Source organism: Odocoileus virginianus, chromosome 20, assembly GCF_023699985.2.
Source record: "Odocoileus virginianus isolate 20LAN1187 ecotype Illinois chromosome 20, Ovbor_1.2, whole genome shotgun sequence".
Lineage (NCBI taxonomy): Eukaryota > Metazoa > Chordata > Mammalia > Artiodactyla > Cervidae > Odocoileus > Odocoileus virginianus.
In genome coordinates this window covers 25,250,388-25,265,675 of record NC_069693.1, presented here as the reverse complement: position 1 = coordinate 25,265,675, position 15,288 = coordinate 25,250,388, and the positions used below count along the sequence as shown (strand labels likewise).

General features: G+C 56.1%; 1 protein-coding gene across 4 annotated transcripts in view; it reads right to left on the bottom strand.

Annotated features, from left to right (window-relative positions):
- The window catches only part of SMPD3 (sphingomyelin phosphodiesterase 3), an 83,360-nt gene that overhangs the window by 10,171 nt on the left and 57,901 nt on the right, over positions 1–15,288 (bottom strand). For 2 of the 4 annotated variants that reach the window (XM_070451104.1, XM_020885082.2), the window contains exon 2: positions 920–2,448. In XM_070451104.1, the coding sequence (XP_070307205.1) occupies positions 920–2,236 (1,317 nt within the window). In that variant the 5' untranslated portion in view covers positions 2,237–2,448. Of the gene's footprint in view, positions 1–919; positions 2,449–4,356; positions 4,430–6,703; positions 6,820–15,288 lie in introns of those variants that run through there. The other 2 variants (XM_020885084.2, XM_070451105.1) reach the window with 2 other exon arrangements.

The window sequence follows — 15,288 nt, the reverse complement described above, 5'->3', positions numbered from 1 at the left end:
CAGCTTCCTGGACAGGTCAGAGCTGAGGCCTGGGGATGAGTGCCCCCCATACTGGGCCTCCCCAGTAGCCTCACCAGCCACCTCCATCATGGACCCCTGCTAGCGCAACTGAGTCTCAAGGGGAATGTGGAGAGAATCCATACCTGGACCAGTTGCTGCCTCTACGGGCAGAAATGCCTGTTCTATAACAGCTGACCAGACGGGGCTTCAGAAAACTCTAGAGACACCAAGAGCAGCTTTTGGATAGGGAGCAGAAAGTCGACACGCTGAGCCTGTCAGGCTCAGGAGAAGATAATGTGTAATGACCATATTACCATGGTCTAAAAACTCCTCCAATTGCATCCAAATTAGCAGAAATAATTATGATTCACTTTAATTAGTGACTCCGGAAGTGAAGCCTGGAGCTGGTGGGCAGAGTGCCTGGCATGGCAGCTGCGTGACAGCCAAGAGGGAGAGGACATCCCGGCCGGGAGGGCTGGTGGCCTGAGGGAGCGGCTGTGGTAACATCCGGGCCTGAGAACTCTTGCCTGCAAGCTGCACCCGCTTGTCTGCAGGGGTTCAGAGCAGGGGCTCCCTGCCACCTCCTCTCAGCACCGTCTGCCACCTTCACCACTGGCACCCTGAGAAGCTCCCAGGCTTGCCCCTCCCACACGGCTCCCACCACGTGAGTAGGCTCTATGTTGCCCTCGCTTTACAGACAAGGAAATGGTGATACAGAGATCACCCAGTCTGGAGCCTTGGCTCCTGTCCGTGCATTCTTATTTCCCTTGTCTCTGAGCCTGGGGCCCCTCGATTCAGCTCCACGAAAGGCCTTGTCTGCCCCTTGCCCTCCCAGAGAGTGAGGTCTGCCCCCAACCAGCTGCAGCCTGCATCCCCCCTACCCTCCCAACTCTGAGACCTGCTGGTGAAGGCCTCCTACCTTGAGATACAGCGCTCCCTTCGAGGCCAGGCTGTCGGAGAACCGCCCATTGGGGTAACAGTGATAGGCCACATCCATGATGGGGTAGCGGCTGGCAAAGAAGAGGCCGCTGTTGAGACACTTGAAGCTGCAGCAGCCATGGCAGCCGTACACCCCGACGTCGTAGAGGATGTACTCGAAGTAGCCATGCAGCTGGTCTTTCAACTTGGCAGCTGCCCGCTTGTCAAATACCTCCTGCAGGCATAGGAAGTCCAGGTTGGCAGGGAAGAAGGCGGAGACCTCGTGGTCAAAGGCTTCATCCGGGTGGCGCCTCCTGCGCGCAGCCGCCCTCTTCACCACCGAGGCCTTGTATGGGAGCTTGCTGTTGGTGCCCGGCTCCCCACTGCCGCCATCAGCCCCAGCCCGGCCCTTCACCAGGGACTCCCTGGAGGCCGAGGGGCTGCCCAGGCTCCCCGAGTCCCCATCTCGCTGACTGTGGTTGGGTGTCTGGCCCCTTGGGCCTCCACCAGCCCCATTCCTGGCCTGGCCCCCATTGGGGGGATCAACGGCTTCGGGGGGCCGACCCCCCTCATCACCACCGATGCGCACGATGCAGGCATCCTCAAGGTTGCCTCCGTCAGCTGTGTCCCCAGAGGCCAGGCCGTTGGCAGCCTCGTCAGGATGACGCCCGCCCTCTCCCTTGTACTCCACAGAGGCCGTCCTCTTGATGCTCCCGGGGACGGCCCGTGGCACACCATCACTGCCCTGTGGTGACACCAGGCTGCTGAAGCTGGCGGCGCTGATGGAGGTGTTGGTGGGCGAGTCGATGTAGATTTTGATCTGGGGTCTACTGGCCCCATTGCGGATTCTCTGCCCGATCTCTTTGGCACGGGCTTGGGTGTTGAAAACATTGTTGAGCCTGGCCAGCGAGTCTGGGAGGAGGCAGAGGTTGGCGGTGGCGAAGCAGAAGCTTTTGCCAGGACCCGTACCCTTCCATTCGCTGAGCAGGGCCGCCCCACCGGTGGGGCCCTTGTCCTCCAGCCGGGAGTAGATGTAGGGCCGGCGGGCAGATTGCAGTGGGGACCAGAGGAGGAAGCCAAGGAACGCGAAGGGCAGTGAGGCGACCAGGAGGGCCAGGTAGACGGGCGTGAAGAGCACGGTGCAGAGCAGCTGGAGGTAGCACGGGTCGTCTGCCCGCTGGCGCTTCTCGTAGGTGGTGGGTATGAAGGAGGCCAGGAGCCGGTCCGCCAGCCAGTAGCACGGGAAGATGAGGGCCCAGGACACGGCGTGAAGGGCGGACAGACAGCTGTTAGGAAAGGGGGTCGTGTACAAAACCATCGCAGCTCATTGGGCACCGCGGCCAGCCCTACTACATGGTGTCCCTGGCAGCGAGAGCACTTTCCTGGGGGGGGTTGGGTGAGTAGGGGAGCAGCTGGAGGAGGGTCACCTCCTGGTGAGACACGACTCTGGGTGGTCAGTGGTGTGTGTCGGCCAGCCAGTCATGGTTCCTTCAGCGGGCCATGCTGGGCCACCAAGGCTTGCTGGAGAACCTGCAAGACAGAAAGAATTGTTGCTGTTTAGTCACTAAATCATGTCTGACTCTTTGCAACCTAATGGACTGTAGCCTGCCAGGCTCCTCTGTCCCTGGGATTTCCTAGACAAGAATACCGGAGTGGGTTGCCATTCCCTTCTACAGGGGATCTCCCCGACTCAGGGATTGAACCCTCGTCTCCTCCCTTGGCAGATGGATTCTTTACCACTGAGCCACCAGGAAAGCCCAAGACAGAAAGTGAGGGGCTTTTCTTCATCTTTAGTTGGGTAGATCAGATGCTGGGCCATTACTCACTCACCCTGTTCCTGCCTCCTCTGACCCCAGCAGGACTGCTCTGAGAATCAGCAGACTCACAAGGGGGTGTTTGGGGCCAGAAGGCAGCCTGGCACTCTTTGTGTAAACACAGGGAAAGTGTTTGTTGGTTCTCTTGGAGGAAACTGACTGATGATGTGACTGCCTCTAGTTCATGGTTTGTTTTATTTTTTTTGGCTGTGCCTTATGGCTTGCAGGATCTTAGTTCCCCGACTAGGGATCAAACCTGGATCTCAGGCATTGGAAGTTCAAAGTCCTAACCACTGGACTGCCAGGTAATTCCCTAGGTGACCATTTTGACCTTGTGACCTAATAGATTAGAAATTGGCCCAGGATTTGAACACAGGCTGTGGGTGTACAGGATGCTGGCCTGGAGCCCATCGGGAGCCAGGGGTGTGTTTAGAACAGACGAGGGGTGAGCCTGAGTCAGGAGCTGTGGACACAGCCACCTGTCACCAGGTGCCCACTGGGTCAGGACGGTGAGGGAACAAACTGCTGAGAAAAGGGGCTAGAGGGTCCTGGGGCAGAGGGCAGTGTGGCTGTCAGGACCCCTGAGAGGAGGGCCCCCCATAACCAGGCTCTCACTGTGCCCCAGCCTGCAGCATCAGACCATCTCTGCCTTCCCATTCCTGCAGAAACCCCCGCCTGATGGGGACCCAAGCACACAGCATGGCTCTTCCCAAGCTCCAGAATGCTCAGTCACCCAGTTACAGGAGACCCTGATAGTCCCTGTAACTTCCCCCTTAAGTCCCCGAGATAAGCCCCAGGGCCCAGCTGAGGCCCGGAACTGCCAGACTAAGTCCATCCCAGCCCATATGGGAGCTGCCATGGGTTTTAGAGCCAGCCCAGGGCCCCACCTGGGAGAGGCCGCAGGTGCATTCATTGTGCTAAATGTAGAATCAATAAAGACAAGATTCTGGAGTGTTTACCCAGCCTCCGGGGATCCAGGGTGATCATTCTGCAGTGCAGCTGGTACAACCATAACCCAGAGTTTTCATGACCAGATCAGCTGGGGAACTCATTTCCTGTCCATCATCTCACCAGCCCAGCTAGGCTGCTGCCGTGGCCCCTTGGGGGTCTGTGTCTCCGATGCCATCCATCCCGGCCCCATGCCCTCTCTTCCTCCTGCCTTCCTGGCCCACCTCAGCTGGGAGTTGGATGTCATCTGGACTCTGCCCCTCTCTCAGTCCCCACATCCCATCAGTCCCCACTACCCACCCAAGCCCCTGTGGAGCCCCCTCCTGCTCCAGGGCTGCATCAAGTGCCCCCCACATTTTCGGCCTCTTCCCCATCAGGCCATCCTCCACAGGATGGCTGGAGGGACTCTGATCTGATCTGATCAGGTTGCAGATGCCTCAGCCCCGCAGAAGCCTCGCTCAGCCCCTGTTGGGCATTGCATCTCCCCAGCCAGGCCCACCCATGTCTACAGCCCCAGCCCTCTTCGTGTTCACCTCCCAGCCTCCAGATGTGATTTCCTGCCCATGCCCTGCTGTTTCCTCTGCCCGTCATCTAGTTCATCTCCTGTCTTCTAAGACTCAGCTGAAAAATCACCACCTGAGGTCCTTCTGTCCCCCTGGCCAGGTGGCTTCATTACCTCCACTGGGGGTTCCCGTGCCCCTGTGCATGGCCTGCTCTCTGCAGTTCTAGATCATGACTGCGCGTGAGATGACGTTGCTGCCTTGCAGAACTGGGGGCTCCTTGAGAGACGGAGCTGCACTGAGGGCGCTGGGGCTCCTGGAGCTGCGCCAACAGGAGCTCAGGAAACGGGTGAGTAAATGCAGGTGAACCTGCCTCGCGGTCTAAGGAGGGGGAGTTTCCGTCACCCAGTTGCTGTCCTGCAGCCACCGTCTGACATGAGGGTGAGGCGCTCTCCCCAGAACAGAACTTCACGCGAAAGGTAAACTTAAGCTGGTGGTTCTATCTGGTTCTATAGGATGCATTTCACAAAGATCTTTACTTCCTTCAGAGAAAATCGCTTTGGGGGGTGTCCTCACCCTGACGGCCTCAGCTGTTTCAGGGTGCCTGTGAACTTGGGCCAGACTGTTGGGCTTAGGGCCCCAAGACCAACTTTGTAACGACAGTGGTTGAAATTGGAGGGTTTGCTGCAAGCCTGCTGACCCTCTGTGCCGTGGTCTCCTCTGACCCCCCTGCAGAGCAGTGTTACCTCTGTGGCTCAGGCTTGGAGGGACTGGTGGCCCAGGGAGGCCACATCTGCCATCTGACACACTCACTTGTTCTTTATTTAAATCCCAGCAGTTTCATGTGAGTTTAACCTGGAGTTGGGTTGATAGCCCACTCATGTGCCCATGTAGCCTGATGGGTTTGCCCCCACCACCTCTGGCGCATAGCGTGTACACAGACCGGCACACGTCATTGTGTGGAGCCTGCCAACTTCAGATTGGCTGGAACGAGAGCTACAGGAGAGGACATGGCCCAGAGGAAGGGCCTGCAGGTCCTGTTCCTATGGCTGGGGAGGGTGCGGGGATTGTCCAGAAGTGCCCCAGTGGCCAGCAGCACCTGCGGTTGGTATCAGGGTTCTGAGGGTAAGGGTCCAGGCCAGACACCTGGGGACTCCAGGATGTTGCCCCAGTGTCACAGAGCAGGCCCCTCCCCTGTCTCCCTCCCCTCTTTCCTCCTCTGTAGCCTGAGGTCATCAGCCCGGCCCAAACAACACCATCTTCCCCTGAGCACCACCCCATCTGGTAAACCACCAGTCTCAGACTGCAAGCCCTAGACCCACAGTCTGCATAGTAGTCAGTGGAGCTTTGGAAACAATCTGATTATGTTCTCACTGTGGTGGTCTCATTGTCTCGGGGGACAAAGTCCAGTCTCCCAGTATCTGTCTAGGGGTCCTCTGTGCCCCTACCCTCCCTGGCCAGGTAAATGCAGCCTTGCTTCATAAAAGGCTTCCTGAGAGAAATTGTTTAACCTTCTGTTCTGTGTGGCTCATCCCCAACACTGGCTGGTCAGGGTTGGGATCTGCTACTGGCTGGGACAGGGCTATTGTCCCCCTGCAGCTTCCTTGGGTCCTCCTCACTCCTGCTGTGGCCCCAGGAACCCTTCTGGGCAAGTTTCCTCCCCAGCCTCGCTTGAGTGGTAGCTGTGACCTTTCTGTCTCCCCTGGATTGGTCATAGGAATGTTTTTTGACCCCATTCAGGCATCGATGGGCTGGCAGCCCAGAGAACTACGGTGCTTCTCCAAGATGGCGTAGATCCAAGCACCCCGGCCCTTCACGGCTCCCCTGGGTCCCGTTTCCAGAACCCCCCACACCTCCCCCTCCCACAGTGTCCTGGACGGAGGGAAGCTCAAGTGCTGCCCCCCTGCCCTGTGGCCGCTCGAAGTCCCTGCTTCCAGGCACAGGAGCTGCTGACGCAGTTGACACAGAAGGGATTGCCACCAATGGAGCCAGTTCCTAAAGCTTTGTGGTTAATTATTTTGTCTCAGTGAAATGAAAGGAGGGTAAACAAACAGTAACACATTAATTAGTCTGATCTATACTTTCCCCATGAAAGAGAAGAGGGAAGTTAAACACTGGAGGCTGGCAGCTTCTCAGCCCGAGAGTCCTCAGCAGGCTGGAGGGCAGGATGCGGGGCACGGGTGTCCAGCCTGTGCCCCCGGCCCGACCCGGCCAGAGTTCTTTCTCCCAGGGAGAACACCTGTCCCTCATCCCTGCCCAGGTCTCTGCTTATGTGTCCTGGGGTTGGCACCTCTGCCAAGCAAAGTCCACTGTGGTCATTTCTGGTGGAGCTGATGGGTCCCTTAAAGGCCCTGTGTGCTGAGCTGTGGCCAGCCAAGCCCACAGGCAGGGTTGCTTTTTTGAGGTTTCTGTTTTAAAGCCAACAGTCACTCCCAGGCTTATCCCTATTGTGAATCCTGGTGTGTAGCTTCCAGGGTAGCTTGGGATGACCTCTTCCCTAAAAGCAGTGTTTCCAGAACTCACCTGGCATTCCAGACACCCTTGGGTCCTCATTGTCACTTCTGAGCTCTGGGCTCAGGAAGGGGTCTACACAGCACCCAAGGGAGGGCTCCCAGGACTCAAACACTCTGTTCTAAAAGCAGAGACCCCCTGACTCTCTTCCTCACCCCTGGCTGCATTGCTCAATGTTCAGGGCGGGCTCAAGGGTCAGGCTGACCTGATTGAAATCCTGGCACTGGAATCAGGCTCTGTCTCATCGTGGGAATAACAATACCTGCCTCCCAGGACCATCCTGAGGATTAGAGGGGTCACGCGGCTCACAGGGCTGACCCTACTTCCTTCCAACCTTCCCCTGCTCTTTGCAGGACCTCCCTGACCATCCTTCCCCTGAAGCTGGCCCCTATGTGCCCTGTTTGCTGTCCTTGACGTATAAACTCAGTGGAGTTTGCAGACAAGACAAGCTGGTTCTGTGTGCTGTTCTGTGGGAAGCCTGAACTCACCTGCTTGTAGGTCCCACACTGACCTGCAGTGCCTTCGGATCCTCAGAGGTGGCCTTCACTAACTTGTTCCTCCCACTCTGGTAAGGACTGGACTGGGTCTGATTGCAACAAGGAGACTGGGCTGTGGAGCCAGGATGGAAAAAGGAGCAGAGAGCTCCACAGTTTGCAGGTGAGAGAGGAAGAGGTGACTGGCAGGACCTGGGAGGTCACAGGCCCAGCTACTCCCAGGAAGGTAACGCCTGGGCCATTGACTGCCAGCAGCTGCTCCTGCAGGTGACTGATGATCTGCGGTGACGTGTCACCATGGAGACCCGTGGTTGCTAACCTGTGACCTGCGGCCACCACAGCATGAGGAATGGGGCCTTAGACTGCTCAGAGGCCTGAGCTCCATCAAAGTCACTGTGCTCAGGGCTCCCAGGCTGGCTGAACTGCCATCCCCCTGGGGAGGGCATCCTCAGGAATAGGGCCTGGCCAGGCCTGGTCCTGTTTGGGTGAAGATGCGGGGGATTCGAGGATAAAGAGACACATCCCCAACAGCCCTTGTGGGTGAGCTGCAGTGGACAGCTCTGTACTGGATGCCTAATGGCACTGGCACTGAGACGCCATCCCGCTTCCATCTCCCTGGGAAGTGGACCTGGTATGTGTGCTGGTCCCCATGGTGAGCTGCACAGAGGCCCACAGGGTCCTAGGAGTGCTGACTTTGAATTTACATTTCTCCTGCAGTGAGAAAGTGAGTAAGCCAGATCAGTCCTGCTGGTGAAGGCAAGCCCTGCCCGCTCTGAGGAAGCCCACGCCGTCTTCCAGGATCTCTAAGCCTTGCTCTGGGAACTTCTGAGGATCAGTGAGAGTCAGGTGTTGCCCATGTAGTGCTAGGCTAGACCCAGTCCCTCCCTCATTTCCATCTGGTCCTCATGCCTGCTGAGGGCTCTTCCTGGCAGTAGGGTTGAGAGTACTGGAGCAGTGGGATCTCCTCGTATCCTCATCATGTCCACAGGCTCATGTCTAGCCGGAGCTGGGCCAAGCCCCAGGTTTCCTCAAGGAAGGTGGAGAAGACTGCTCCAATACAATGATCAGAATGTGCTCGCCTAGCTGGCAGCGCTGAGATCGGGACGGCCCATTTCTGCCTGGATGCCTGCTGGGAGGGGTTGGCATGGCAACATGAGCTCTGAGCTGCTGAAACTTGGAGTCAGCTCGTGGCTGGGAGGACACAAAGAACAACGGAAGAGGATGCCTTTCCGAGTGAAGCAGGTCAGACAAATCCGGGCTAATCCCTGCAAGCCAAGTCCCAGAAGCAGACCTGGGGACTGGGGTCCAGTGTCCACACATGTGCTTAGCAACGCCTTCTGCCGGCACAGCGGTGCCAGGCACCAGCGGTGCCTGTTCACCCCTCCAGAGCCAAAGTTCCTGCCTCCCCTTCCTGTAGCCCTCCCCAGCCTCCATGCCCTTCCTACACTCTCCCTACCTTGCAAACTCCCATCTGCCCATCTCATCAGGCACCTGCCAGTTTGCACATTGGCCCCCACCACCCTGGGAGCTCCCAGTGGAGCCTCAAGCACCAGCACAGGCCCAAATCTTAGCCGGCTCCAGCTCTCTGACTGTGGCGACCCACTTTTGTCTGCCCCTCAGCCATCTGGGTTGGGGTCAGTGAGCCCTACCAGGCCACTCAGCACCACAACCTCTTGACCCCCAACTGCATGGTCACATGACCCTAGCTCTTTCTGGACCCCCAGGCAAAAGGCCTGTATTTTCTCTGAGATGGAAACACTCAGAGCCTGAAGCTTCCAGAGCCTTCCTGGAGAGTGAATCCAATTTGGAGGAAAATAGACCTTAAGGCTGCAGAATGAGGCTGAGTCCTGGTGACACCTTTGAGCTTCAGTTTCCCTGTGCCTGAGGCCAACACAGCCCCCAGAGTTTCTAATTAATGGGTTGGCAAAATGCCCTTTTCCTCTCTCTAGACAGTTTGAGTTGGGTTTCTGCCACTAAAAGGATCCGGTCTAATATCAACCTTCTACTTGATCTTTCTAAAACTTAATTCTCATCAGTTCCCTTCTTGTGCAAACCTCCTGTGGTGCCCCCTGGCCTGCCTGTTGGGCAAAGGTGGAGTCTCTCTCCTGAGTCCCCGAAGGCCTGGCAAGACCTGGTGCCTGTGGTTTGTGCCCCATGAGCATCCCTCAAGAGACAGCCAGGCACAAACTCTGGTGTCAGCCATGCCAGGTTCAAGTCCTGCTGCCGATACTGGATAGGGTGCTTGCCTGACTCCGAGCTGCAGTTTCCTCATCCGTTAAGCACACATAGTAACATCTCAGGGTAGTTGGAGATGACAGATGGGCAGCACTTAGCACAGTGCCTCACACATCTCTAGTACAGTCAGCCCTCCATTTCTGTGGTTTCTCAGTTCTCCATATCCATGGATGTGGAACCTGCAGTCACAGAGAGCTGACCTTAAGGGACTTGAGCATCTGTGGACTTTGATATCTGTGGGAGGTCCTGGAACCAATCCCCTGTGGATACTGAGGGAAGACTATAATATTTTATTACTGTGGTGGTGGTGGTCTCAGTCATGTCTGACTCTTTGCAACCCCATGGACTGCAGCCCGCCAGGTTTCTCTGTCTGTGGGATTTCCCAGGCAAGAATACTGGAGTGGATTACTATTTCCTTCTCCAGGGAATCTTCCTGATCCAGGGATCGAACCTGGGTCTCCTGCATTGCAGGCAGATTCTTTACCACTGAGCCACCAGAGAAGCCCATTTTATTACTACTACTACTGTTAATTTCCTTGTTGCAAAGGCCCTAAAGATACAGCTGGAACCGTCAAAGTTTCCTCCTTGTGTGGTCAGTTGCTTGACAAAGTATGCCCTGTTCTCCCACGTGAGGGGCAGGGATGGTGCAGGGGGTGCCGGGGCCTCCATCTCTGGGCAGGGCTGTCTGTTGTGGGCTGCTCGTGCAAGCCCGAGTCACAGGCCTCTGCAGAAGCCAGATGCAGGTAGAGGGGTGATAACATTTTCAAAAAGAAACTTTCCAGGGGAGCTATTAATGCATCATGTGGTTTCTGAGAATAGGAACAGGCTGCAAGCAGCTCTGTGGCACTCCTTCAGTCAGCCTCGGCATTTCCATGTCAGAGCTCAGAAAGCCCAGATAAAGTCAATTTCTGCATGACTGGAAAGCAAATGTTAAGTAGGTTGGAGGTAGATGCACCGGGGTACCCCATACCACCTAGTGTTTAAAATTGTGGTACATCTGGTTTCAGGACCTTGTGCTGCAAGGTCATAGGTCAGATGCCCTGGGAGTGTGGGCTCCATCGTGGGAGGGGGCTGAGTTTGAAGATCTGGCCACCCAGCCCTCTATTGCCTGCCATTCCAGAATCATCTATTGGTAACTGAAAAGGGGGCCATTAAGGAGAAGGCTGGATGGTGGCTGATATCTAAATCCACACCTGAGCCATCCTGAATGGCATCTTCTCCTCTTCCCATGTACCCTTGTCTTAGGCTCAAGCACCTGTCAGCCAGATCTATCTGCCGAGAGTCTGCTGAGGGCTGGACCCCACACGTGCCCACCAGTCCTGTGCCCTCATGGTGGCTGAGCCCAGGGTAGGGGCTTTGTTGGGGGGTGAGGACTTCCAGCACGATGAATATCAGGTCTGAGATTGCCCCATTCACAGGGTCTGCTCCACTTGGCTTTGACAGGACAGGACTGGAGCAGGCAGTTGTGACTACTGGAGAGACCACGTGCAAATAGCCGAGCGTCTGGATGGGCCTGGGCCTCTTACTTCAAGAGCTCTGAGCCTTCTGGGTGCTGAGGTCTACACCTGAGCCTCACCTGGCAAGTGGCCAGAAGCTGGGGATCCTGGAACTCCCCAGCAGGTCACGTCACCTGCCTCAGGTGAGCCCTGGGGTATCTGCTGCGTGACTGACTGAGTACCAGCCCCCAACCAGCTCCCTGCTGCCCAGCGCCACCTCCACCTCAGGAGAGGCCCTCCTCAGGGACCAACGCTAGGAGGAACCTCGCTTCTCTCAGGCTCTGCTGTTGAGGCTTCCGTCCCAGCAAAGTCCCTGCTGCCCTGACACGAGAGCTGATGTTAATGGCTCCTGAGCCGAACAAGGCTGGGAACACACTTCACTTAAGAACAAGTGACAGCATACTTTCTGTGGGAGTAGAGTTTTAAATACAAGTCCACACAAATGGCAGGATTTATGCAGACTCAGTGTTCAGCTGCATTTCAAGTACAGCGTTTCCTCCTGGAATGGTTTGGCCGGCTGAGCGGCATTCGGGCATTTCAAGGCACCAGAGAACACAGATGAAGACAATACACCTCCCTGACACGGCAGGGACTTGCTAAGATTCTTCTGAAGGGAATCACTTCACACTCAACCTCAGGTTTTCTATGCAAAGAACATTTAACAAACTGAGTCATAGAGAGGAGAATTCATGCAAAGATTAAAAAGCAAATCAGTGCAGATGAGTAAATAAAATCAGGCATCAGCGTCTCACCAGCCTTCCGGCATAGCCCTGGGCAGCTGGGCCCGAGGGCTGAGTTTCTGGGCTGTGACTGGATCGCACTCACCGCTGAGGGCTGAGGCCCTTGTCCTGGGCCCCTTCAGAGATCTTGGGACCCTGGCCACTGCCCTCCTCAGGTCCTCCCTCTGCTCAGGGTACCACAGGAGGCCTTGGCTCTGAAAGAACCAACCAGAAGACCTCCTGAAGGAGGAAGGCCCAGCTCAGGCTGAGCCACGGACTACTTGCTTAGGGAGGCCTCTGACCTGCCTGGGGTCCTGTCCTGGGCCTGCTCCAGAAGATATAACTGGGAGGGGATTTGGGGCTGCTGTCTGCTACCCCAGGGAGTGGAACATAGAGCTTCATTTGCATAAGACTGAATTAGTTTTTGTCCACAGCAAAGACCAACAGGGAAGCTGTCTTGCGGGTCTATAGCCCCCCAACTCCCCTCTAACTGCTGCCACCAAACCTGCTTCCAAGGGTCTTCTGAGCCTCTGGGTTCCAATGAACCCCTGCCTCTCTGGTAGTGGTGCCCTGTCTACACCTGCTGCTGAATCATATACTTCAGAAAAGGGAGAAAAGAACTCTTGGCTGGAGACCACATGTCCCCAGATGGCTGGTGTAGATGTGCTAGTGTAGACAGTGACTGACTTAAAAAGATAACGCCTTCTTTGCCTTTGTGAAGATCCAGATAGGCTTTTCTTCCCTTTAGCCTGTATTCTTGCCTGCAAGCCTAGGAAGCCTTACTTCCTCTGGGCCTACTTTGTGGGCGTCAGGCCAAGACTGCATCTCCTGGTCCCCTTGCAGTTGGGTGGGATTGAGTGACTGCCTCTGCCCCACAAGCTGTGAGTGAAGGCGATGGGTGTCTCAGAGGGGCCAGAGTACTACACAGCAGGTGAGACAGCTTGGTCCCAGGGGCCACGCTGGGTCTGCAGGGGATGGGAAGAGGGAGCTTTGAGATGAAGCCAGCAGCTTGGTGGGTCAGAGCCCAGGGAGGCTGGGGGTGCTTGGTTTCCATTCCCTGTGAGTCAGAGGCAGCACCCTGACTGCTTGGGGTATTTCACTCTGCCCCAGAATTCCTGGGGGCAGAGCCTTGCTTTCTAGGTATGTATATTTGAGTGTGGGGGTGTCCTTCTAGACGGAGACAGAAAAGTGGTGGGTGGTGGGTGGAGCAAGCAGTGAGCAACGGAGGGAGGTGAGGTGGAGAGAACTGCAAGCAGGCACGAGGGAGACAGGGCCACTCAGGAGTTCGGCCTGCCAGCCTGCACCCTTGGTGGCCACAGTGACCCAGGTTACAGGCCAGGAGGAGACACCAGGGGAGAGGCAGCTGTGGAAACTGGCCCTGAGAGGGGGTCCAATGCATTCACTTGCAGTTTACCCTCATTGGGTTTGTTTCACTTAAGTGCTTAGAATGTCCGGTTAGCATCCCATTCTGGGTCTCGGAATAGTGAGAGCACACGGTGTGTGCTGGCCGTGCTCTGGGAGGACTGAGTGACCCTCTGGCTGTGACCCTCTGGTAAGCTGGGAGTCTGGGCAGCCCCCAACTTGAGGCTACCTGCACCTTGCCCCCACTGCTGGACAGAAGGGGGACAGGGTGTCTTACTGGCCTTTCTGGTAGAGATTTGGAAAGAAAATTTCCGGAACAGAGATCAGCACCACTGAGAAAACAGTCTATGCAGTTTCAATGAGATTTGCTCCAAGATACAGGCCCAACAGGCCTCAGCTGCTTTCCTTCATCTGTTCCTCAGCCTCTCCCCCTGGTCCTGGACCTCTATTCTTCTCGTTCCCTCCCTGCCCTTGGGACTGCTCTTTCTCTGAGCCCTTTGTTGTTCCCTCCTCCCTGGCCCATCCCCTGGAAGTGCTGGACCTTCCCCTGCCTCTTCTCTTGGTTGATCTTTTGTGGGTCACCTATTCCCAGGTGTCTCTCCTGATCTCTGATCCCATGACTTTAAGTGGTTGACCTGCTCTCCATCTTCTCTTAAAAGTTTATCATTTGTCTTCCTCCACTTCCCCAATACCAGCTCTGTCTCCTGAGTAGTTCTAGGTCCCTGGACCTCTTCCATACCCACCCCTTCCTCTCACCAGCCCATGGTTCTGCCTCCCTAATCCCTGGCATCCATTCCCATTGGCCACACCCAATTCAGGCCTCACCTTGTCCTACCTAGACCCTGTGACAGCCACCACCTGGTCTTGGAGCTGGTCTCCCTTCTTGGTCCTTGTGGCAGCTGGTGGCATCTTTCTAAACTACACATAGGACCACACTGCTTGCCCACTAAACTCTTAGTAGTCCTTGCTGACCCCAGGGAGATGCACCTGGCAGGAAAGAGCAGGCGAGGCCCAGCAGCCTGATTGCTCAGTGACCCAACCTACTTCTGAAGTCCCAGGGTATCCCCACCACCACCCAACCTGCACAGTTTCCCCCCAAGCCCTTCCCATGCTCCATGCCTCTGCTGAGGTGGTTTCCTTGCAGCTATTTGTGCAAAGGGACAAGGCCTCGGCAGAGGCTCAGGGCTTGGAAGTCATGATGATGGTTTTATAACCAACCCCGGCCAGTCCCCTCCTCTGTGGCCCCAGGGGTAACTAGAGACCTTTGACCCGGCCGAAATGAGCTGTTTCTCTCCTGACAGCTGGTAGTTTCCGAGCATTTATTACCCTTATTACCCATGTGCTGGCTGCAGACCAGAAGAATGACCAGCCTCCCACATGCTCAGATCTACCACACTAGACAAAGAACCCAAAGAGGGGAGGCTTGAGCAACATTGGCAAATCCCATCCCTCACACAAAGGGAGGGAGGGCTTATTGTGTGTGGCCCAGTGAGGTGTTTGCAGGGCCAGGGACCCTGCCCACATAGTGACACCACCCACTTGGGAGCTCATCCACCCACTTCAACCTCCAGTCCTGGGGAATTGAGCTCCTTTTTCCCCTTGCAGGCACTCAGTATTTTATCCCATCACCTGTATGCTGGGCACAGAGTAGGCAGATACTTAGAACCCCTGATGACTGACTGACAGGTGACAGCCCTGCCCCCTGCAGGCCTGGGTGGCTTCAGCAATCCAGCTTATCCAGGGTGGCCCATCAGGACCTCAGACTCATCCTCTCCCTCCCTCCCTTCCATACTGTGTCTCTGTGCGGGGTGTGGGGTGGGGGGCTACGAGCCCGTCCATGGCAGAGACACGAGGGAGACTAGAAATGAGCCTCATAGAGGCAGAACCAACATCCCCCTCATGGAACATCTGAGCAGATGCTGCACAGAACACACCTCCCAGAGTGAGCTCTTGACACTGAATGGTGCATCTACACGGTACAGCCACCCCAACCAGATACCATTGGCTCCATTTACAGATGAGAAAACGGAAACTCGGAAAGTAAACAACAGTCCCTAAGTGGTGCAGCCTGGTCACCGGATCTCAATTTTCCTTTCCTCTCTGCATTTCCACCAAGATTAAATACAAATGATATGCAAACACATGCAAAATATGCAAGTGAGCGCTGTCCAGCACCACGCCCCCCTACCTCTGGGACAAGTTCACCACACTATCCCCCTTGTCCTGCCTGTTCTTACCCCTCCCTTTTCAGTCCCTGAAGGTTACATTTGTCACCTACCCCCACTGAGCCC